Consider the following 24,090-nt stretch of genomic DNA (forward strand, 5'->3'; position numbering starts at 1 on the left):
CATGGGCGGAACTACCCCCAAAAATCAAAAGATGACGTTGGCAGAACCATCTGCCCCACGATTGTGATCTATGACTATAATGAACCGAAGATATTGCGAGCGAGGATTAATCGATTTAGGAGTGCAGGACATCGTATATTCGGCTGACACATGATTGAATCCTTGGGCTGGGCTTCGTATACAATATCCTTGGAGGCTCCGCACGAGAGCAGGGTATACGAAAACTCCAACAGGCGGAAACCAACCGCTGGCCCGTTTTGTTCGCAAAATGCTTACAGTTACGTCGAGTCTCTCCGTGATAATCCGATCTCGACCGCGGGCAGCAAGGGCGAATATACCGGTGCGAGAGAAAATTTTTTGCTCGCCGTTTGGAGCTCGAGCTTTGTTGATTCCCTCGAACCGATTGATACCAAACGTCTATTTCCCTAACCATTCCCCTTACCCGAGGAAGAAAAGTCCTTAAATCACTCTAGCCAACCTGCTGGTTCATCACGGGAAGTAAACGAGAAGCGAATCTTGTGGAGGAAGGAGCAGGCGAACAGTTTTTGTGACCGCGAGAAAGCTATTTCCAACGTATGGGTACAACAAAGGACGGGGAGGCGAGCCCACGACAATTCAACTGGTGGACAAAATCAATAATCTGTTGTCACACACCGACTCGTTGAAGCTCGTTCCGAGAATTGCATTTCGGGCCTCGTTTCTTTTTCGTTCTCGATATCCGCGGCTGATGATATCCTGAGTTCGTCCGCTGGGAGATGAAGGCAGAACATGTGCAGCCCTTCAGTTTGAGCTGCCATTCAACAACGTCAACGAGGCCTGTACCAGTACGAGGCTTGGGGAAGCAAGGTGTGGGAAAAGAAATAAAAATTTAAAAATCAAACCAGCGCAATAAGCAAAGAGAGAGAAGGGAAAAGGCTTGACACCCTCGTTTTCCGTTGGGCCCCCCAAATCCCCTGTCTGCGATACAACCTCCTTTGAACCTTCAGTTAGGACTGATATACACCCACACCACCCAAAACACTAGTGGTCAAAAAAACGAGCAAAGGGAGAAGGGATCCCTTTTCGCTGTATCACAGGCCTTCGGGTATAATATATCATTCCACCCCGAAGCCGCATTGCATATTTTTCTCCATTTCTCTTTCTTTTATCCGCTTTTTACGATATACTCGACTGAATTCTCCAACGTCTCGACGAAAACCAGGTTGGATATCAAGATTGAAAAGCGACAACGGTCAAGCCGGTTAAGCTTCGGTTTTAGGACGGATTTTCCGACTAATCCACAAGGCGAACTCTCACGACAGAACCCTGCCCTTTGCCTGCTCTGCACTGCTCAGCTGAGCAAACCGAACAGCATTAACTGGATCGGTTTCTCTGTCCACTTTAGGACTGGCCCTTCGGTAAAAACACCAGCGCGTCCCGGCTCCTCCAAAAATATTAGGCGAAAGGGTGCTAGCAAAAGGGCTTTTGGGGAAGCGATAAAAGCCTTAGGACTTCTCCAGTTTTCCTTTTCCAAGTTACTCAAAACGGGCTTACGAAGGGAAGAAAGAATATAACATATAATCACTGGCTTGCATTACGATGGCTTTTCCGACTTGGACTTACGACATTCGATCTTAGTAATTAGAAAGGAAGCACTTGAAGGGAAGGACGACTGCCTTTCCGGGACAACGACATAGCCAACGCATTATGACAGTGTCTGTCAAGATGAGTACGACGGCCACAGTTGCATTTGCAGGATCCGAGATGGATACAACCACCAACATCACACATTCCAGCCCAGCAAAGTCGAGAAAGTCTTTTGGCATAAGTAGGAAGGCTTCAGCTATCAAGCTTTCCGGTTCCAGCCATGACAAACATTCGACGCACCATTTATCACAATTGCCAGATACCATGCCCATGGCTGCTCCGAAAGAAAAGAAGAGTGGCTCGGGTTTCCTAAGCTACTTCTTCAGACCGTTCCGATCACAAAAGTCTTCACCGACTAAAAAGGTTCCTCATACCACTGCATTGGAACAGAATGAATTTGCACCCGTAATTAAGAGGGAGAGCAAGTTCGAATCCGAAGTGCCTGTATCCAAAGCCCCATCGCTCCCATCTACCCCCCATGCCTCACGATTCTCCCAAGCACTTTTCGTCCCACCTGTAGAATCAAGCACACCCTTGCCACTACCTACATCACGAAATTCGATAGAAAGCCCTTGCCTCTTTGTCGCCTTCGAACAAGCTATCAAATCATGCGTTCTGACAGCTCCGCTGATACCACCGGAGCTGATCGTCAAGTATTCGCAAGAGAACGATGCTCGTTCGGAACGAAGGAGTCGGTTTGTACGAAAAGGATCGCTATCAAGATCTCTTGAGGTTGCTTGGGCACAGAAGCTTTTCGTACTTACACCTGGGCTTCTGATCCAATACCCTAGTGAGGGATCTTACGATAGGGAGCCGGAGAGAGTTTTGAAACTTCGGGCCGACAGCCTTACATTTGCCACCGACATTTTTGAGGGAAAACATTTTGTCCTTCAGATCACATCCGGAGGCATGGAAGTCCCCCCGCTCACACCTGATGAGCGACGACCGAGTCTCATTTCTAGAGCCGTCCCGAAGGCTCGATTCGATGCTCATGTTGTTCTACTAGTCTTCGACGGCGCAGAGGAGATGCAGGACTGGTTGGTCAAAATTCGAAAGGAGATCTCAAGGTTGGGGGGACCCAGCATTGAAGAACACCCCCAACCAGCTTCGAAGGCAGGGACCATCGTGGAAGAGGAGGGTTTCCCTTCAAAGACGCCCGCGAGCTCGAGAAAGAATTCGACCAGCGGGCGCAAATCCGACGAAATTGCTACATCGGCATCAACCGCCATTTCCCAAGACGGTTTGGTGTTGGACAGCCTTCGAACCAACTCCAACAACTCGGTGTCATCCGAAAGAAGAGGATCGCAAATTTCCCTGAACACTAGCCCGGAGAGGTGCTCCGTGCCAGACGTCTTTGACAAGCGATTCTCGATCATTAGCACTTCGCATTCATACTCATCAACGGATTTACGGATTAAATCGAGACCTGTTTCGACGACGCTTGGGACTGAGCACACCGCTTCGGAGCGCCCGCCATCTCCCACGCTTACACAGGTTTCGTCATCGTCTTTCGCAAGACGTCGCAGCCGTGGGAACCTGCCGCCGCCAATTCCAATCCCTGTTCCCTCTATTCCTAAACGGTACTCTTCAGCTGGGTCGTCTGTCGGGGATCTTCCGTCCCCCGTGGACCTTGCTCACCGACGGGCTAGACGGAATCGTAAATCATCTGCACCACCTTCGCCAGATCACGTTGTTCAGCTTCTATCGACTTCATTGCCTAACCCCAAATCCCCCCCTCCGGTTCCAATCAAAAAGAGTCGTCCGCGACCGGTTTCGCTCGCCGCGGCGCCAGTTACACCACGAAAGGAAAAATCGCAAAATCAGAACCGAAGATCCGTTGGAAGCCTTTCGTCTGCCGCATCGGTTCACGGACCTCCTCTTCACCCACCGCCATCCGTTCCGCTTCCAAAGTTACCGGATGGATCAAAAGGCAACCTTCCAAAAATGCCGTTTACCCTGCTATCGCCGTATCAACAAGGCGTGCCACCAGTCCCTCAAATTCCAATTCCGATCCCACACTCACCATTAGCACTTCATTCCCAATCTGCGACAGAGGTTTGTCCGGTCGCCAGAAAACACTCAATAACTTCTTTGTCACGAGCCTGAATACTCCTTTTCTTTTTCGACCTCGTTCTTCCGATTTTTCTTTTGATTTGCGATTTTAGCGTGTCTTCTCCAATTTTTTCATTGGATTCTTCGACAAAGCCTGCCTGGAATATTGAAGGCAGAACGGACAGTCTATTTTACGACAAAAAAAATCCCATGACGGTGACCACGAACCAAAAGGTAGCGTGGTTCTTTGATTTTATTTCCTTCTGCTGCTATTCGATTCGACATTCGGTTTTCATTTTATCTCGTCTCATTTGTACACCACCATTCAGGCATTTCATGACGGAGTTCTATATAGGGGGATCAAAAATTGGGTTTTTGATTTTTTTTTTTTTTTTTGCGCAGTCTGCTTGATTTCTACTTTGATAGTTGAAACAACCAGCCCCACACACTCCTTACGCTATTCCTTCGACTTTTTTATTTCTTGGTATTTTGCTATTTTCGATTGGGAGCTGGCGTTGATGTCTCTTTCCTCGCTTTTGATTTATCCCACCCATACCGTATCATATATACACTGTACAACAGCGTCTTACAGAAGGAGCATACTTACGACGATGCTCTTTTCCTACACTTATTTTGTAACGCTAAAGGTTGTTTTTCCTTTTACACACTCACTCACACTCGTTAACATATCTCTTTGACTGGCTCGAGGATTTGGTTAGAGGAGGGTTTATCGATTCTCTTTTCATTTGTCCTTGCTGGTTGGGATTCATTCCATTGGAGGTATGGCGGTCAATCTTTTTTTAGGGGGGTTTACATTTGGAATGCTTCTCTCTCTTTTGGGAAACAAAGGACCTCTACATTACTTCGTATAGCGTCTTCCATTACTACTATATTTACAATACATCTATAAAAATAAATGGAAGCTGCTAGACTAGAATCTAGCGGTTTTTTTTAGATTGTTGGGTACTCTGCTTCTCCTACTGTAGATTTGCCATTGTGCATGTGAAGAATTCGCAGACCATAATCATGATCGTTCGAGCGGGTAAGCTAAAAATATTACCGGGCCGGCCATGGGGTTCAATGGCTGTGCTACCTAGGTATAGATTAAATTCAAGACATCGATACCGGGAGGAAGTCACGGGGGAGCAGCCTCTCAACGAAACCATGCTATCGCCGTAGTGCTACCGAACCGCGCGGCTTCTCCTCGTTCGTGTCCCGTTGGCCGGTGCTGTGTTTTGTCTCTCACAATACGATTTGATTTGTGTTGACGGTGAGGTTGGGACTCGGTAACCGTGCCACCCGTTGGTCGCTGATCCGCTTTTAAGCTTAACCCGAACCGTCGAACCCGGGCGCGCGGAACAAAAACTGCACACGACCTTTTGGATATCAATTGTCTGTTCGACTCTCCTCTGAGTGGTGGGCATCGTCGGATGCCTAGAGTTTACACTCAGACATTTTCATTTACACCTCGTTCGTCCGGATCTTTTCGATCCGTCGAAACGGAAGGGCTCGAGTTGAAGAAACTATGGCTAGAGAGGTCTCACGTCGCGGAAATCGGAAATCCAAGAGGTCGCGATTTTAATCAAACGGGTATCAAAGAGCTATCTATCAATCAAATCGCGCTTTCCGCTCTGTCCTGCCGTGCTAGGCCACCACTTTAGCCATCACCACCATCGTCATCATCTCACAGCGCACCCACACACACCAACCGGCAAAAAAGGACCCTGGATCAACGGTAACGTTGCCGACCTGGGGTCGAAGGAAAACATACCCCACACTCCACTGCATGCATCGCTACGACCCGTTATCGTCGGAGCTACTTGTAGGAAGAAAGATACGCGACCCGCCGCCTTGAAGTTTATTTTGCTCTGCAGCCTTTTTTTTTGGTTTTAGGCTGTCTTGGAAACAAATATATTACGACACGGAAACACAACGAAAGAGGGGGAATAGGGGCTTGGATTTCTTCTTGATACGATTCTGTACCCCACTTTTAAACCCTTTGAGTGGGATTTTGGCCTTGCGGGGTATGGTTGGATCTTCTTCTTCTCGTATTGCTGCTACTGGCGGGTATAGTGATGGGTTTAGTGATCGACGAGTGGTAGATGAGGTTAACGATGATGATGATGATGATGATGAGCAGTTTTATGCTGCTTTGGGGTTTCCCACCGCTCCCGCTCCTGATACTGGGAAGGGTGGGGCTGTTTCTAATGGGCCCAAAGTTGTCCTGGCGGGGAAGCGGGTGATTGAAGTTGATGAGGTGGGAGAAGCGGAGCGATTGGGTATACGGAAGAGAGTCAGGATGGCTTCGGAGCAGGTTGGAATAAGCGATGATAGTGATGATGATGGAGCGGGAGTGGAAGAGATGGACGTCGATTCTGCGAGTGAAGTTGAAGCGATGCTTGAGGTTCCTACAGCTTTAGGGAAAGGGAATCCGAGACGAAGGTTTTACTTTGAGGATACATACTCTTCCGGGGAATCTGGTGGAGAAGAGTCTGAGGAAGAGCCTACAGCATTACTTACGCTGCGTCGGCACAAAGAAGCCGCGAATACCATTCGACGGTTGAAAAGTGCGGCAGCAAAGGATACTACAATCGTTGCCCCGGAGAAGAAGTCACGCGGAAAGGCATTGGCCCCTGTTAATGAACCATACCGTGAGCTGTTCAATGAAGCTATTGGGGACGCTAGAACACAAACGGTGTATCCCGATGAACATTTCTTTGCATCGGAGATTTGTGGGGTGCCGTGGAGTTCTGGAGAGAAACAAAGGTTCTTCAGGGCGCTGCCGAGGGTGGGGAGACATAATGCTGTTGGATTGGCAGAGGAGGTTAGGAGTAAGAGTGTTATTGAAGTACAGGGGTATTTGGATGTTCTGAAGAAGCAGATGGAGAGGCGGTTGGCGACGAATCAGAGGTCCAGGTTTCAGCTTTTACTCGGGGAGGACATTCCGGCCGCGGTGGAGGTTAGCGAGGAGTGCGAGAGGGCATTGGATGAGGAGGCAGAGAGGATGAGGGGGTATCTGGAAAAATTGGAGGAGAAGGAGAATAGGGGGAAGTGGGATGGTGGGGATGCAGTGAATTTGGAGATGGTGCTGGAGGCTGAGAGGAAGGAAGGGGGTGATGAGGCTGCCAGGGAAGAGCTTTTCGACCTAGCAACCTGGTTGAAGCTATCGGAGAGGTATGCGTGGCTACTCTTTCCGAAGATTTTGCAGAGCTATGGCTAATATGTGCGATTTAGGATATTCATGGCGTCAGCGCATGACGAAAGGCTAGGCTGTTCTGCAATTCACAAACAGACGCTTGAAGATCTGAAAACCCTTGTGACATCGGTTACCCGGAGGGTGGTACAGGTCGTTATATTCCAAGCCAACTCAAGGTTACAAAATGCACCGAATCACCACAGGCGGTCCCGAGAGGTATTGAGTAAGGATGTCCTCGCGGCGTTAAAGATGCTGGGCATGCCGATTACTTCGGAAGAGTATTGGAGACGGCTGCCACGAAAACTTGGACTGAGGGTTCTTGGATTCGACTCGGCGGTAGAAAGGAAGGGGAAGGGAGAGAAGCCTACGTTTTTGAACTACGATACGGTGGAAGAAAAGTTGAAAGTTTTCGAGGACATGGGGTTCTATACGGAGTCGGTTAAGAAAGGGAAGAATCGACGACCGAATGATGGGGCTGAGGGTGAAGGCTGGGAGACAGACGAGGAGGACGAGGTCAACTATGACAAAGCTGCTCCGGAAGAAGAAGAATTGAGCGATAGCCAAAATGATGACGGCAGCGACAGCGACGATGAAGAGCAGGAGGAAACGACGGAGGGGGCAGAGCCAAGGAATGGGGATGGGAGAATGACAGCGAGTGAGATGGCGGGCTATCTCGATACGCCGATTCCCCTCGAAAGTTTCCTACATGCACCCCCGGCCAAAGCTTTGAAACCGAGGCAAAGGAAGAACATACTCGACGAGCTACACTACATCGACAAGGACGAAAATTATCTGAATGCGGTTGATAAACTTCATTCGAAGCTTGAAGAAAAAAGGCTCTGGCGTATCCTCGGTGGTTGGAAGGGTCGTAAAGAAAAGATCGAGGAGGAGATCAAAGACGCCGAAAAGAAATTACCCGAAGAACCGAATTTGAGGATATTCAGAAGATTAGAGAAGTGGAAGAGGGACGAGTGGAGGCAGGAAGCTGGGACGGTGATTCCGATCTGGCAGCAGGAGTATTACAGGAAGCTGTTGGACCAGGAAAAGGTGGTTCGGATTAAGAAGAAAAATACAACAGAGGATGAAAGAGAGAATGCCTCGGATGAGGGTAATACGGAATCTGAAGACGGTTCTGAGGAGGATAGTCTTGACGACAGCATGTCTTCGAGCGAAGGAGACTATTCTGAACCAGAGTCAGATTGAGCTCTAGATTTTTTGTTTTAGCGGATACCCATTGTATTACTATTGTATTATTCAGCGATGCATACGAAGTACTTAGATATGGCTAGATTGTAGATAGAATACGAATTAAGACCTAGAGAGAATCTCAAGATCCATTTCATTGAATTTTCCAAGTGCATAATATTGGACCGATCAAAATGCAACAGGCTAAATATGGATGTGGCGCGTTGTGGACCTAGATGCTTCCGCTTTGGGATAACCCAAGCTCTCCACGGCCACCTCCCTCAGCTCCATGCGCCATCTACGCCGACGCATCTCCATCAGCAAACGATCAATTGATCCGACCATCTTAAAACCTCCGAGAGCTCACCTAACCTCCCTGCCATTACACACATCGTCAAAACCAGCATCACCCCCGACCTGACCACAATCGCGTCCGAGCTCCAAGCTCACCGACCGCAACGATGCAGGCCATCAAACTACCCCAGATGACCAATCAGGCCATCTTAAAACACTACCATATGAACGAGATGTTCCCGAGAGAATGGGACGAACAAGACACCGCCGACCAACCGCGAGCTCCATCCTCTGACCGAGAACGAACACGATCCGGCTCCCCCGCTGGCCGCCTCCAGCGCAGTCCCGCTCGAAGTCCAGCTAGACAAGCCGTCGGAGGCCATGGCAGGAATAACTCTGGAAACATGCACGGCAGGACCGGGTCGGGTCGTTATTCGATTTTGCAGGATGGCGGTATCAGAAAGATCGCTGGAGCCGGGCTTAGCGTTCCCGGCGGGGAGAACAATACCCTCTTGGATGAACCTGACCCGCTGGGGAAGAGCAACTCGGTCGTTGCGATGTTGAGAGAGAACGAGATAGGGAACGTTGAGAATAATATGAGACTTCGTAAGGCTTGGCCTCTGCGGTTGATACCCTGGTCGGAAGCTAACGAATAATGGGAATTTAGGTAACAAGTATCTGATCTCCTCGAAAACATTTTCTCCGGGTGATTTCCTACGGGACGTTCACATGTACAGCGACATCGACGACTTACAGAATGGGTTGGAATACTTGACCAACAGTATCAATCAGAAGTCATCGGCGCTTAAGTTGCTTGTATCGAATAACTTTGAGAGATTTGTGCTGGCCAAGAGTACTATCGACTCCGTCTACAAGGAGATGAGGGCAGGGAGTACGACGATAAACCATGAAGGAGAAGAGGAGGCAACATTCAGACTGATCAAAGAGGAAGAATGGGGCTTAAAGACCGTCCGAACACCGCTTAATGCGGCTCAAGCGCAAGCCGAGACGCTTTTTGGCCCCGTCATGGAAAACCAAGAAAGAGAAGACAAACTCAGGTTTTTGCTCAAGAGTATTGACAAATACCGCGAGGTCTTTGACATGAGTAGTATTATCGTGGACGCTATCAAACGGAAGGACTATGATACGCTGAAGGAAGAGTACTTTAAAGCAAAATCTACGGTCGAGTCTGCGAGGGCCATCCTGGTTCCCGGAAGGCCGCCAACAGAGCTCGATATCCACCGCATTATCATTGCTGAGAGGATGTGGGCCGAGGTCGAGGAGGTAATCAAAGATTACAAGCGGGAAACATACCGGCGTCTTATGGAGACCAGCCAGGATGATAATTTCCTTGATCTGATCGCGTACGTTGAACCCGACTATCGAAGGTCTGGAGCATTGGCTAACTGGGATATAGCATCCTTCTTGAGCTTGGAGTGGAAGAGAATCCAATTTGGGTTTGGTTGATTTCGCGTTATGATGCTTTGAAAGCCAAGATCACCACTAGTTTCGAGCGTTCACGGATGGAGATCGAAGGTACGGAGTTTTCCATTTACCTAGGCCTGGGGAAATACTAACATTAATGGTCATAGCATTACGGCGACGGGTCGCTGTCGCGCCCGAGCCGGCTGCTGACGTTTACGCTCATTATCTGAGATCTCCGATGCGTCGTAATGCGGATGGCTACGACACACCCTTGGTAATGGCGTTCTGGGAACTACTCAAGTCTATCATGACGGCTACGCTGTCCCCAAGCGAAGGGCTTCTGGGAGAACTCGTGAGCTTCTGGACCATTGCTCAGAACTTCATCGACGGCAAGACACAGAAGAATTTACCTATTGGACACGACGAAGCGGGCTTCAAACACCACCACCTGGCTGAGGATAAGGTCGCTCAGTTGAGGAAGGGCGGTGAAGACTTGCTCTCTTCTTTGGTATCATCGATCACAGAGTTCTTTAACAGCCCGCCGATTGAAGATATCAGTGCACTAATGTCGCCGACCACTCCGATGTCACCCGATTCCTTACCTCCTACCCCTTCGACTGGAGTTCCACAAACCCCAATGTCTGCCACTCTGAATTCGGGGCAAACCCCGGATTCGTGGTTGCAACTCCAAAAGCGAACTTCGAACCTACCGACTGACGGTTACGCGTTCTTGCCCCCGAATGGCAATTCAGTCGCTGGAACCTTTTATCTTGCCCAGATTCTCGGTATGGTCGGAACCGCAGCTGCGGAGTTGGCCAAACTCCCGATAGGAAGAAGGGCTACGGATCAACTCCGCATGATGGTTGCGACCGCTAGAGAAAGGGCAGTACATGGCGTTTGCTTCGCATGGCAGAAAGACTCTTCGAATTTCAAGGTGCTCGAAGATTGGACCCGATCGTCGCAGAATAAAGCTATCACCAAGCTGCCCAGCCAATTCCTAGCAGTGGAGAGAGCCATTGTTCTGGGGTTGCAGGAGATACTTCACGTTAATAGAGCGAAGGCTGGGCCCGATAATCCAGCGATCACACCGCCTGCCGCTTCGTTGGTCGCGTTTGTTAGAGCACAGTTTAGGAGATCTTTGTATGCTGCTCTGAGCGGGTGCTATCAGAACTCGGTCAAGCCGCCGAAAGATCCCAATAAGGAGGAAGATGAAGTCGCCGAAACCGTTAACAACAATGCAACGTCGACGACAGCCGGGCAGTCTGGTTTGGCATTCTCTGTTGATAAGAATGATCCGGTGAGCAAACCCATGTACTATTTCAGAGGGCAGAATACTAACGGTTGTGGCGATAGAACGTGAGGGTGCTGTTGACACTGAGCAATCTCCAAGAAATTAAAGCTCATGCTGTTCCACAACTGCTGGAGCAATTTGAAAATTCCTTCGGTATTCCGTTGACCGAAGATTCGAACGTAAGGTTCACTCTACCAAATATTACGAATGGGAAACTAATAGAATTCTTCGATAGCTCGTCAAGGAGACCCTTGCGCAGATCGATAACCAGCTATTCGAAGCCTACACAAAGCCACGCGTTGGAGCACTGGAGGAGACCATCAGAACAGGTTTGATATCACCGGACTGGATCCCTGAAAACAAGGCAGCGGCTGTCACCCCGTACATCCACGAGGCTCTCCTTCAAATCGTTCTTGTTCACTCACAAGTTGTCACTACGGCCCCGACTCTGCTCCAGCGTATAATATCGTACATGCTCGAGTCATTTTCCCTCGCCATGCTCAATACATTCAAAGCACACCCGACTAGCAAGTTCGGCCTTAGCGCCCTCTTGCAAGCTACACTTGACGTTGAGTTTGTGAACCAGACATTAGGGCAATTCGTTACGCAAAGAGCACAAGAGCTACAAAGTGAGATTTACGTCGAGTTGGACAGACGAAGCGATGGGCCAAGTCGCGCGGCACTGCATAAGGAGCTGGCGGATCTGAGGAATGTTTTGATGGGGTTGAGGAGGAATACTCGCGCCGAGTTCTTATGCTTTAGACAGAAGAAGACACCACCGGCAAATGGAGCGAATGGAGGGAATGTGAAGCCAGGACCTGCCACGGGGAATTAGACAAAACCTCGCGGTGAGAGCGTTAGGCGTCAGCATATGGAACAACAACGCCGACGGGAACTTGGAAATGCGGAGGATATCGGGCCGATTAACGGGAGCAGGATTATCCCATGGAGCATGCAAGTCAAGAAGCATGTTAGCAAGGAAACCAGGAGAGTAGATGCGCTTATGGATATGAGGAGGACGATTACTATCTGGGAGATGAGGAGAGCAGAGATGGCCCGGAGAGAAGTTCAGAGGGTGACCAATCAGCTAGTTAGAATTAGAGGGGAGGTGAAGAAAGCGGATGAAGCAGAGAGAAAAGTTAGGGAGATGGAGATGACTAGGCCCGAGGCCAAAAGGCCGGAAGAACCCAGGAAAGAAGTCAGGGTGGCACAAGAAGTCAAGAAGGATGTCAAGAAGTCTGAGGAGGTAAGGGGAGGAATCAAGCAGGAGGTCAGAAAACGTCGAGGCGAAGGGGTGTAGAGATTAAGATCCAGACGATGCGTACTCAAGAGGCTGAGAACCCAGATATGGAAAGATTTGGGTATGGAGGGTGGGCGGGGGAGGTTTTAAACGAATTACGTCGTTCGAAAAATTAGCTCTGGTGTACTTTTACCTGGCAGGCGTGCATGTTTTTCATTACCTTTTTTTCTTTTCGTCCATGCTAGCCTGTCCGTTGATTACAATTACAATAACGACTGATGAATTGACATGTACATTTAACTGCTTCAACTAGATGTATCAAGACGGGGGGTGAAAGTACGATGAACGAAGCTAAAAAATCCCAAACCTCTCCTGTGCCCATCCCAAAATAATGTTAACGACAAGCTAACCTGGTTGACCAATCGAAGTGACCATGAACCTCGATTGGGTAGTATGATCCCGGCCATCTCAATCCATGCATATGCAAGGTGCCAATCCACCTTCTTAAAGCAGATGCCTTCGCAATGTCGATTATTAAGCTGTCGTCGTCCGTGGCTCAAACTATCGACATTCCGCGACAGAGCGAGGTCGCCGTTCGCGGAATATCCAACACCACAAACACAACGGCACAACATCTTCACCAGACACAAAACATTTCCTAGCTTTGCAACAGTCGTTCTTTGTAAAGTCCTTTCTTTTTCGGAATACAAGAGCTCCGTATCATCGTTACTTCGTTACTTTATAATAGAATCTGTCTTGTCTTCATCGGTTGTTCAAAACAGCTAGATCGTTCCCGTTTCACACGCTTTAACCGATATCGACATATCACAGCCATGGCATCGCTACCCTCCTCCTCTGCGCCGGACGAGCGCCTCGTCCTCTTCTTCGACATTGATAACTGCGTATGCATCCACAATTCGCTCCTCGTACTCCGCCTAACGACGACTAACCGCTGATCCTCCAGCTCTACTCCCGCAACTTCAAAATCCACGACCGAATGCAAATCCTCATCCACGACTACTTCGAACACCACCTCTCCCTCGATCGCGCTGACGCCATAACCCTGCACAAACGGTACTACAAAGACTACGGACTCGCGTTGGACGGCCTAATCCGTCACCACAAGATCGATGCGTTAGAATACAACACCGAAGTAGATGACGCCCTCCCGCTAGAAGATATCCTAAAACCCGACCCGGAACTTAGGAAATTATTGGAAAAGGTGGATAAGAGTAAAGTTAAGATGTGGTTGTTTACGAATGCGTATGTTAATCATGGGAAGAGGGTTGTGAGGTTACTCGGGGTGGATGATTTGTTCGAAGGGATTACGTATTGCGATTATGCGGAGGAGAAGTTGGTTTGTAAACCTAAGGAGGAGGCGTTTGTGAAGGGTATGTATGTTATGTGTGTGGTTTTTTTTGTTTCCAAAGTATGGGGTTTGCTAATTCGGTGATATAAATCCTACAGCGATGAATGAGGCGGGCGTGACGGATAAGTCGAAATGCTTCTTCGTTGACGACAGCCCGTCGAACTGCAAGGGTGCGACGGAGTTTGGGTGGAGAACGGCTCATTTCGTGGAAGAAGGGCTACCGGAACCAGCGGTCAAGGCGTCGAAGTTTCAAATCAGGAATTTGAAAGAACTGACGACCATCTTCCCGGAGCTGTTTAAAGCGGGGTAAAGGGTTTTTCTCGCGTTACCTTTTTTCCACAGACTTCTGAGGGCTTGTGTTTTTTAACTTGGGGGTATACCCGGAGGTTTCACTGGTGTGGTTTTTTATAGGCGTTTGAAATTATAAATTCATGAAGTTCGATAGAATTTTCAAAATATAGCTGTATCTTGGGTATTATAGACATTCAATGCTAGATAATTTACTAATTCCTTCGGGGCTTGCGGAACTCGCGCCCGCTTTCCGGTGAGATACGATGCACCTGCTTGAGGATGAACTTCTCGTAATCTTATCGTTGTTCGAGCGACCACCTGATGACTATAGAAACCGGCAATAAAAGCTTTCGTCCTACGAGGGTCCTACCAAGCCGCGGTCTCGAATCCAGGCACTCGAGGCATGCTAAACCATGAAACGCAACCGTTCGTACTGAGTGGTCGAATGGTATGTATCGTCATGTTCAATCATCGAAATCAAAATCCGGACTTTTCCCTCGAAACATGCTAGGACTATCCCCCAGTGAATTATCCGTGGTAGTCTGTGTATCATCGCCTCCCGCAAACCCAGCCCTAAACCCAGCGGATCGCATAATATCATTCACTAGCATCTTTGATGCCTGCTTTGCAGGTGTCTGCATCAGTTTCGAGGGTGGTAGAGTAAATTGCATTGTAACCGGTGGGCTGAAACCCAACTTTTTGAAATCGTCATCATCATCGTCGAAATCGAATTCGTCGTCCATTAATAGGTCCTGGGCAGTCATTGTCTTGGGGTCTAATGTTTCCCAACGTTTCTTCGCAGTGATTGGGGTCTTGGGGTCTCTGTATGCTTGGTAGGTCGGTTGGGTGCCTGGTTTTTGACGTGGTTGGATGTTGAAACGTTTTATTGTGTTAACAGGTGAGAAGACGGTAGTGATCTGTGGTGGAGGTGGAGATGACATGGGAGAAGAATCTTGGAATGAAGGAATGGCCCGGTGCTTTGGGGTCACGGTTGTTGTGGCGAACTTGCGGGGTGTTTTATGCGGAGTAGCTTGGATGCGCCAGTTTGTGTCTGCTGTTTGATGAAGAATTGGATCTGCTCTTATTGTTGGCAATTTGGAAGTTGTGATCTGACGGGCGGTTTGTGGAGCGAATGGAGAGTCGTCATCTTCGAAGGAGTCGAGAACACGTGAAGTGGTTACCGGTCGACGGGAAGTCTTCTGGCGGAATACTTCTGGGGTAGTTGGTGGATCGAGGGCCGATGATGATTTTGTATCGAAGCTTATACCTTCCATGCCCGCTGGAAGCCTTGGTGGGGTCATGGACTCGTCCTCATCCATTGAATCATCCATCGAATATTTGCGCCTCGTCGCCTGCTGCTGCTGCTGGCCTCTGACTTCCTGTTTAAGTTTGTCGAAGGGCGATTGCATAGCTGCCCACTTCGTGGCTTGCTTTGGACGGGGCTCCGAGCGTCGTGCTTTACCCAGACTCATCGAAGCTAGTATAGATTCTTCTTCTTCGAACTCATGGTCCGTGGAATCTGATTCGTCTAATGTGATGGTCCCCTCTTGATGCTGTTCCGTCTCATCTCCTTGATGATCAACAGTCATATCCATGCCCCGTGTAACCGTAACTTCCGTCTGTCCTTCCTCTCCTTGAGTTTGACTTTCTTCATAAGTAGTCTCGTTTTGCGGCGACATACCCCCCGCTGGAACAGCCTCTTGTTGCCCATAACCCCCCAACGCGATCTCTGCAGAATCCTCAAAGAAAGATTTCCAAAAAGAGATATTGTTGCATACATCGCGAGAGTGTTCAGCGTACTTATCGACGATGGGCATTATAGAGTGGGTAATTATTCGATGACATTGTGAGAAGTTCCGGTCGATTTCTTGCATTGTTAGGGTGATGGACTGTTCGAGGCGTTCGAGCTCCTCAGTGAGGGAGAGCTGCCTTGGGGCGGCTGCGTTGGCGCCCATTGAACCCCCCGGTTGGAGGATTCCGGAGAAGGGACGGGACATTATGACAAAGTGTTTTTGGTGGAGGTGAGGTATATAGGTTGGCACGGGTAGATGACGGCAAGTTGGAGATAGATAATGGAGGGGTGAAGTTGAAGTTGGAGCTTCAAGATGTTTATTTTGGTGAGCTCCAGAATACCACGTTGTCAACACCTGTTGCGTGATGCAAACACCCACCACGAGGTTGCGACGCGGTGATGTTCGTCATGATTGTGAGCTCAATTCTTCATTGAAAGATCAATCGAACGGAGAGATTGTGTTCTAAGAATAATCATATTTAAAGATAGCTATCTAGGTTTGGATAAGAAGTATCTAAAGGTTTTGAATTAATATTATTTAAATACAGCTGCAGTGTATGCACATTTGCAAGAAACCAACCCCTCACGATGGTCAGATACAAGTGGCCTTCAAAGAGCCGTCATTGGCACAAATCTTTCCCGCCAACTGACTAACATCAGTATAAACCATAAGTTCCCAGTCGGGATAAACAGGGTTCCGACAAAACGTAACGAAGTAGTCCGTGTCCGCAGATTTGCAAGTGAGTGAAAAGTCCGGCGCATCTGTAAGGCCGCATGTTATAGATGTGGATGGCCATGGGTATGAGGTGACACCCGACTGAGCGGATTTAACCCACACTTTGGCTGGAAGGGTTCCACTTGGAATAACATATTCATAGTCAGGATGCCACCAGCTTTGAAGGTTACCGGTGGCGTCGATGGCCATATAGGAAGCCCCTGCGCCGAGCAACCGGGCGTAAATTCCTACCCCGATAGAATTTAGAAAACCCACACCCCAGTTATTGGCGCTCGTGCTACTGTCCCTGAGGTAAAATGAGAAACCTCTCCCGACGCATGTGGGCGGCACGGGTGCTGCGGTTTCAGTGGCTACAACAACTGTAGTTTCCGTGACAGTGGTAGACTCTGTGAGGGTTAAAGTTTCGGTGGCGGTAATGGCGGTACCGGAGATAATAGTCGTGTAAGTGGTCAGAGAGACTATGTGAGTCTGCGTTTTGGCAGGGGCTTTGCTGGTATGTGTGGCGGTATTAGTCTTATAGGCGGTGAAGGTTTTATAAGCCGTGAAAGTTTTGTAGGCGGTTCTAGTCTTGTAGACGGTTTTGACAACGGCTGCCCTAGTAGTCGTCTTGGGTTTTATGCCAATGCAGGAGCAAGCACGAGTGTAAGCGCCATTATCACAAGCAGAGGCGTAGGCTGGCTTAGTAGGCTTTGCATTGCGCTTATTCAAGATGCCAGTAATAGTTGTGACCAGGTAGGGGACAGTGGTAGTTTCAGTATTAGTTTCGACTGCGGTGGAGGTATCTGTCACAGTTTCTGTCTCTTCAACTGTTGCGAGGGAAGTGCTGGTGCTATAATCGGTCTTTGAGGTGATAGTAGTGACCGTAAGATCCGTAGTATCAGTCACCTTCTTGGTAACAGTTGAGCCTCTCGTCAAAGTTGCCGTTTTAGACAAGGTTGTCGTTCGGGCGAGAGTCGTCGTCTTAAAAAGGGTGGTGGTTCTACATGGCAGATGTTAGCAATCAATGTTTGAAATCTGCAATAACTTGAAGATACCGGTATTAATAGATTATAATATATTACCGATCATACCTTGTGGGAGTAACAGTCTTAATCAGGAACGCAGAGCAATCCTTCTTGCCGTTCTTTGCCAACTGGACCGGCTTGCCGCACTTATTTGCGCAGCATGCTGGTGCGGCTGCGGCTGCAATGGTATCTTGGACCAATCCCAAGGCCAAAGCGGCCACCAGACTCTTCAAGATGAGCATTTTGAACAATTAAGGAGAGGGATAGTAATGTATTAATGAGTGAGGTTTCAGAGGTATATAAACGAGTGTCGATATTATATGAAAGAGTGACTGGGAACCTGTCGATCGATTGGGCGCGGGCCCTCTAACCAATTAATCGCAATTGATCAAAGAAACTCGGAAAAGTTCACTGAGAAAGACGGTGCTTCTACAAAATATTTACCCGCGAGAATTTTCTAGATCTTATATACATTCGGCGTCCACATCGCACACAGGAATAACCCCTTTCGAGCTCATTTCATCCGCTAACCGACACGATTAAAAACAGACTTTGGAGGCGCCAGGCTGTGGTGGTGGTGATTGGTATATTTCTGTGCTGGTATTGTCGGCAAGTCCTAAAAGCGTTTAGACCAAGCCACGAGGCTGGTTTAGACCCAGCGATGCGACTAGGTTAGGGGTTACGAGACTTTTTAGGTCTGATCCGGTCTTTAATACCACGACGCGATATTATGCGGATTTTTTTTTTTTTGAAGCTGCGGCTGAGATTAGCGGCAAACGACCTTTCACAGCGTCGACGCCGCGACTCAAATTACCGGGTTCGACTCTTCGCATGGCACTGTCGGATCGAATATGGAATGTTAGTTCCATAGTCGACCCTCATAGAATGCTCAAAGATTTCCCATGAACATGAAATTAGCGAGGTGTACGCTCGAGTTTTAATACCTGTAGCTATGTGGGGTATGAGCAACCTGGTAAGCCTACCTTCGCATTGACGAGAAACAGATAGGATCCAATCAAGGCCGTAGCCCTTATCTCAATTGATACCTAGAGGTTTGTTCCAGTAGAAACTGTAATTCGATATCAGTCTTAGCTTTCCCTTACATTCGACGAGTATTCGCTATGAAATTGTACTTACCTCCCGGTTCGTTGCTGATGTTGCAGTTAGAGCGCAAAGTAATATCCCGGAGAGATAATTCTTTGACTATCTCCCAGTCAGTTGATAAAGGCAATGCCAACTTGGTAGATACTTGATAGGGAAGCTTTGTCCCAGCGCTTCCTGAGGTTGTAGAAAGTATTGCAAGAGACTTCTGGGTTTGTACTACCAGACTATTGATACCAGAAACAAACTGGTCGAAACTAAAGGCTGCTGTATTCTGCGATGGCGGCGTGTTCACGCCTTCAAGAGAATATATTTGGAAATATGAGGGTATTTTTTCTCTTATGATTTATGACTTGAAGTTCCTCCGCGAGCTCGGAATCGAATCTCAAGTTTGAGAATAGATTGGGGACCGGACAGAACAATAGATTTATGATTTCAACGACCTTGTATTGACTTCACCACACGATTGATGGCAAACGCAGCCTCTGCACCTGTATACCAGCTGGACTTAGCTCCAGGGTAATAAAACAAAACTATCAATACACTAAATACTCAAATATGCATGCATGCGCATGCATATCAAAGCTCTATTCTAGATTCTATCTGGTCTCATACGCGCACCCAGACGCACAAAGGAGGGTCTAGACTATCCAGCCGTCCGAGAGACGCACAACTTATTGCATGGCTGAACGCCGCATACCTTTTGCCGCTCAAAATAATCATTATAAGTTCCTACATACCTCAGCGTTTATCAATCATATCCTCACAACCAAAGAGGTTGACTGGTTCATCGCACTGGTATGTGCAACGCGAACCATATTTGGCTAGTATCGCATATAGTAATAGCTGGTAATTTAATATTTAGGTAAAATAATTACAATATCCATACAGCTTTAAGCCTGTGGCGTAGCTGAATACTCGCGATAATGCAATGGCGAGCTCGGACATCTTAGAATTAAGCTGGAAAGGGGGAATTCATGCTGGAAATGATTAAAACTATTCTGTACATCGTATACCTCAGTGTTTATCAATCATATCCTCACGACAAAAAAAAAATCGATTGGTCCAACACACTATCGGCTTGCAAAGGTGGATATGGGACATAAGAAGATACTTATAAAAGCCCCCAATATTGGGGTCGGTTCGTTATCGACATTGGAGCCAAGGTTGGAGGACCCGCAGAACGAAAGGACATAGTTACAGCTGCCATTTATCGACAACCGGAATCTCCTCTGAATCCGCGGTCGAGTCCTGATGGTAAACCAGGTGTTCAGGGGCTTGGACCTAGCATCCCACCCTTATGCGGTATGATGGTTACTCATTATCAAACCGTTGTACAGGGATATCCTGGACTTTGATTTTTCGAAAACCTTTTACCATATTGGAATGATGGCTCAGCAGGTTGGGGTAAAATACAATACAGGTGCGATATTCTTCCCAAAAACTTAAATTGGGGTACGTATCGGTATGATTGCTAGAACCGAGCGATTCCTACCGAACATTTACCAAAAAAATACCGGGGGATGGGTAGACCTCCAACAAATTTGACGGCTACTGACTTTAATGGTGCGGCATTTCTAAGAGTTCCTGTTCTATAGAAGCCAAGCTTGTGCCTCTCGATAACAGGGGAGAACGACAAAAGGACTGGGGAGCAAATTGGTGGGACAATATTGAAGGAGATTGGTTGCTGGACTAGGCGGAAATAGATACTCCGAATCCTTTCCTGAACCAACTACCTCAGACAGCTCAAGTACTCCCTGTCATGATCATACCCCAAGCTCCTACTGCTCCGAGGGACCCCTCTGAATCCCTCAACTTTCAAGGTTCTTCAAGATTTCAACAAGGATATTTTAAACATTACCGAGTTAACGGCTGCAGCAAGGGCCCAAGATCCCTTCGCAGAGGAAATACTGCAAGAACTTTACGTTGGGAAAGCAGATTCAGCTTCACGAATTATCTCACCCTTAGCGCTCAAACTCCAGCCGATAGCCGTCGGATGGGACGATAGGTCCTACTATATGCGCATCTACGATCGCGAGGGTAAACTCGCACGGAAAATGTTCTGGAGCGGGTCATTTTATGAATGTGCGAATAAAGAAGACTTTGCTCACCTAGTGTTGCAACAATACCTTAGCCAAAAGGCGGACACCCATTTTCTGAACGACGAGCAAGCGGAGCGATCAGAGCGAACCAAACCTTCATCTTGGGCAGAATATACCAACAGAGCTTCTATCATGAGCTACTTTACATACGACGAGGAGTCATATCTCAATGAAGACCCTGCGTCTTCTGAAATAGTGGTTTAGGGCACGCAGCTAGCTTCGCGAAAACCCGGCCAGTTTGATAGGTTCTTCACAGGAGACGCTTTTGAACTGGACAGGGCGTAAGTGGAAGCATACAAACTTCAAAATTCCAATTTAGAAAAAAATGTTAACAGGACCGCCGCGTATCCAACTCTTCCAATGGTATCCCCGGACGGGGATATCTTAAATTAACTTTGGAGACAGAATCGCCTCCAAGCTACTCGAGTAGCGGTTTTGAAAGTGCTGCACCTCGGTTCGTCTAACACCGCAGGTGCAACTTCCTTCAGGATGGTGACGGCGTCGGTGTATCTGATAAGCTCTGGGACGAAGTATGGGCATCCACGAGCTGAAACTATTGAGACAATCCTCAAGGCTATTGTTCAAGAAGATGGAATGGCAGAACCTCCAATGAAGTTCGTATCGATGTTCACCCATTCAGACAAGAATCCGGCTGGGACAAGGTCAATCCAACAGGTACGTTTTACATTTTCAGAGCCACTTTCATCTATTTATCTCAGTTGACATTCAGCAAACTCATGGACTAACATTATAACCTAATATTACCAACCTGATAGCGGCTACGGCCTCGTTTGATATTCCTCACACATCAAAGTGTAAACAAAGAAGTGGGCAATCTAGGCAAGGATGGCAAGCTCAAAGATGCCTCTTACATGCCATGGTTGTAATATCTGCGCCATTCCTGTCCATTTGTAGGGAATCCGAGCGTTCCGTCGGAAACAGCGTATCGAGCGAATGTCAAATTCTTTTGGTAGAAAGACTTAAATGGACGTGCATACCTACGCTTTGGTGCCGACAGAACCAGGCCGGGCGAATTGAGAGTGAAATGGGATGAGGAGCAGTGGAATGAATTGCAGTTTGATGGGTTTACAGGGAACCAGGAGGATGACCCTGTGGCTTATCCTAGCCCAGGTTCCCGACCATATTGGGAGATGCCGGCGGGCACCGTAAGATATAAAGCACATTAAGCTGCAAAATATATTAGTATAGTAGTGTGATTATTTGACCAAAGTACATCAGGGCCGTCGATGTAGGATATCATTACTGATTGAATTTATAATTTATAGACCTAGCCAGTTTCTCCCTCTTATCTTGTAAACCAAACTGCCTCTGGCTTGCTCTCCCTCGCCCACTTCAAATATAAGCAAAAAACATCATATTTGTAGGTTTATCTAAAAGACCAACTAATTATTTGACTATTCGATCAAAAATGCGATGGACTGGGGCTGGGGCTGGGCTTTACAAAACTTTTGTTTGTGTTGTTGCTGTACTCTGTACCTTGTTGGATAATAAAAAGCAGATAAACAAGGATCCTGGTTCTTGCAGATACGAGCCACATACAAGAGTGTGGCTCGAAAACAGTGGCATCGCCCGAATCAGCTTCCGGCATCTTTACCCTACATCCGCATGTCGGTACCATGATATCTTCATCATCTTTCAACTTCAAATGATGTCAAAAAGGCTGATCTCCCATTCACCGGCGGGTGATTTCCAAAAACCTTGGATTTCTCCAACCTCATGATCTCATAAAGTTCCATCAATATCTAAACCTTTTTGAGAAACCAGTGGCGCACCAAACCCAAATAAAGCTCATTCCAGCCACGTTCACTAGCCACACCACCGGCTCAGGCTACCAAATCCGTTATAAATCATCCCCCAAACCCCAAATCGGACATCCTCTTTATCCACGAACCAAGGTAAAAAGGGAGAGAGACCTGCAAGTCGTCACCTCCCACTTCCCTCCAAGATATATATGTCACAGCCACCCCATCCCCGCACTTCCTCCGCAATCCCTTCTATACTCCAGCAAATATCACGACTCGACTCCCCAGAAAATCCGGAAATAATGACTCCTGAAGAAGAAGTCGAGGTTCAACATGGAAAGGGCGTGATCTGGAGAGACGGATATCGTGTTCCGCTGATTAGATTACGGTTTAATGATGTTTGTGATGAGGGATCTACTGTTATATTTGATAGTGGATTAAATCTCCACGATGTACTCGTCGAAGCAGTAGTAGGCGTTTTGGATGCACTATATACCCCCAAAACCGCGCCGAAGAAGTAAACTCCCTCCGTTATTCCGAACTTACTGTTCTAAAGCTTGATGACTGACGTGTTGCACAGCGTTCGGTCAGTCACTTTTATCATCCGTAGCATGGATGGTGTTGCCTATACCACAGGCATGGACATCGATGACGACCACAAAGAAATACATTTCTCTACAGATTATATTGCGGGAGTTAATGAGCGGTCGAAGGGGAAACAGAATAAACAGGAGATTTTGGGGGTTATCAGACATGAGATGGTGCATTGTTTCCAGTGTAATGCTTTTGGGGGGGCGAATGGGGGTCTGATTGAGGGTATTGCTGAGTGAGTTTTATTCCCCTTTCTTTTCCTTAATGCTTTAGTTACGGGGAATTCTGATTATGTATTTTTTGGGGGGAATAGTTGGGTTCGGTATAAAGCTGGTTTTAGGCCGCCTCACTGGCACCGTGGGGAGGGTAATGAGTGGGACGACGGCTACGAGAGGACTGCATATTTCCTTCTCTGGCTAGAAGAGCAGTATGGCCCCGAGACTGTACCCCGTATCAACGGGTGGATGAAAAATCGTCGCTACTCAGACAAGCTCTTTATCGATTTGTTCAACGAGAAGCCAGACGAACTCTTCAAGAAATACAAGAAATGGTGCGAGGAACACAAGGAAGAGAATTCATCTGAGGCCTGCGCAACCGGTGCAGAGGAACCGATTCCTTCTAGCGGCGAGGAAGCTCCTGCCGGACTATCGCCCCAAAATGCAAATGATGGAGACGACCATTCTTACGTCGAGGTTTTGGAGCCTCATGAGGACTCCAGTGTTTCCGAAGTGAAGCTTGTAGCTCGAGACAGGCTGTGCAAGCTCACTTATGATGGCACTGGAAGCTTTAAACGGTTCCTTAACTCCTTTGACGGCCTGATTGAAATCCTTGACCCGAAGATGTCGGAGAAGGAGCGCAAGTTACTTCTTGTGACGGCGTTGAGGGGTAATGCACTTACCTTTTTAGATGATATTGATCCCGAGGATGAGCTAGAGTACTCAGAGATCAAGGTTCTCTTAGAGGCAAACACTTCGGTGACATATAAGTCCTAGAGGAGAGGCTGCTTTGTTAGGAGATGAAGTTTGAGGATAT

The 24,090-nt window shown here is 47.8% G+C and overlaps 9 protein-coding genes across 9 annotated transcripts; 7 read left to right on the forward strand and 2 right to left on the reverse strand.

Moving 5' to 3' along the window:
* Window positions 1-1,704: 1,704 nt before the first annotated feature.
* DFL_000815 (uncharacterized protein) lies at window positions 1,705-3,732 on the forward strand (the record flags this gene model as incomplete). Its single annotated transcript, XM_067637844.1, has 1 exon — window positions 1,705-3,732. One exon carries the CDS (start codon window positions 1,705-1,707, stop codon window positions 3,730-3,732), a length of 2,028 nt encoding a protein of 675 aa, XP_067495369.1.
* A 1,972-nt stretch (window positions 3,733-5,704) lies between these two features.
* DFL_000816 (uncharacterized protein) lies at window positions 5,705-8,077 on the forward strand (the record flags this gene model as incomplete). Its single annotated transcript, XM_067637855.1, has 2 exons — window positions 5,705-6,852; window positions 6,913-8,077. 2 exons carry the CDS (start codon window positions 5,705-5,707, stop codon window positions 8,075-8,077), a joined length of 2,313 nt encoding a protein of 770 aa, XP_067495370.1.
* Window positions 8,078-8,520: 443 nt separating this feature from the next.
* Window positions 8,521-11,904, forward strand: DFL_000817 (uncharacterized protein; the record flags this gene model as incomplete). The annotated part of the gene is made up of 6 exons (XM_067637866.1): window positions 8,521-8,959; window positions 9,021-9,717; window positions 9,771-9,889; window positions 9,946-11,075; window positions 11,132-11,248; window positions 11,305-11,904. 6 exons carry the CDS (start codon window positions 8,521-8,523, stop codon window positions 11,902-11,904), a joined length of 3,102 nt encoding a protein of 1,033 aa, XP_067495371.1.
* Window positions 11,905-11,940: 36 nt separating this feature from the next.
* Window positions 11,941-12,369, forward strand: DFL_000818 (uncharacterized protein; the record flags this gene model as incomplete). Its single annotated transcript, XM_067637877.1, has 1 exon — window positions 11,941-12,369. One exon carries the CDS (start codon window positions 11,941-11,943, stop codon window positions 12,367-12,369), a length of 429 nt encoding a protein of 142 aa, XP_067495372.1.
* A 773-nt stretch (window positions 12,370-13,142) lies between these two features.
* On the forward strand, window positions 13,143-13,988 carry DFL_000819 (uncharacterized protein; the record flags this gene model as incomplete). The annotated part of the gene is made up of 3 exons (XM_067637888.1): window positions 13,143-13,211; window positions 13,274-13,700; window positions 13,777-13,988. 3 exons carry the CDS (start codon window positions 13,143-13,145, stop codon window positions 13,986-13,988), a joined length of 708 nt encoding a protein of 235 aa, XP_067495373.1.
* A 445-nt stretch (window positions 13,989-14,433) lies between these two features.
* On the reverse strand, window positions 14,434-15,966 carry DFL_000820 (uncharacterized protein; the record flags this gene model as incomplete). The annotated part of the gene is made up of 1 exon (XM_067637900.1): window positions 14,434-15,966. The coding sequence occupies one exon, from the start codon at window positions 15,964-15,966 to the stop codon at window positions 14,434-14,436; it is 1,533 nt and encodes a 510-aa protein (XP_067495374.1).
* Window positions 15,967-16,353: 387 nt separating this feature from the next.
* On the reverse strand, window positions 16,354-17,743 carry DFL_000821 (uncharacterized protein; the record flags this gene model as incomplete). The annotated part of the gene is made up of 2 exons (XM_067637910.1): window positions 16,354-17,476; window positions 17,568-17,743. 2 exons carry the CDS (start codon window positions 17,741-17,743, stop codon window positions 16,354-16,356), a joined length of 1,299 nt encoding a protein of 432 aa, XP_067495375.1.
* Window positions 17,744-20,364: 2,621 nt separating this feature from the next.
* Window positions 20,365-20,908, forward strand: DFL_000822 (uncharacterized protein; the record flags this gene model as incomplete). Its single annotated transcript, XM_067637921.1, has 2 exons — window positions 20,365-20,425; window positions 20,481-20,908. 2 exons carry the CDS (start codon window positions 20,365-20,367, stop codon window positions 20,906-20,908), a joined length of 489 nt encoding a protein of 162 aa, XP_067495376.1.
* Window positions 20,909-22,769: 1,861 nt separating this feature from the next.
* On the forward strand, window positions 22,770-24,050 carry DFL_000823 (uncharacterized protein; the record flags this gene model as incomplete). The annotated part of the gene is made up of 3 exons (XM_067637935.1): window positions 22,770-22,984; window positions 23,048-23,293; window positions 23,372-24,050. The coding sequence occupies 3 exons, from the start codon at window positions 22,770-22,772 to the stop codon at window positions 24,048-24,050; spliced, it is 1,140 nt and encodes a 379-aa protein (XP_067495377.1).
* Window positions 24,051-24,090: the final 40 nt, after the last annotated feature.

Source organism: Arthrobotrys flagrans, assembly GCF_004000055.1.
Source record: "Arthrobotrys flagrans strain CBS H-5679 chromosome Unknown unitig_15, whole genome shotgun sequence".
Lineage (NCBI taxonomy): Eukaryota > Fungi > Ascomycota > Orbiliomycetes > Orbiliales > Orbiliaceae > Arthrobotrys > Arthrobotrys flagrans.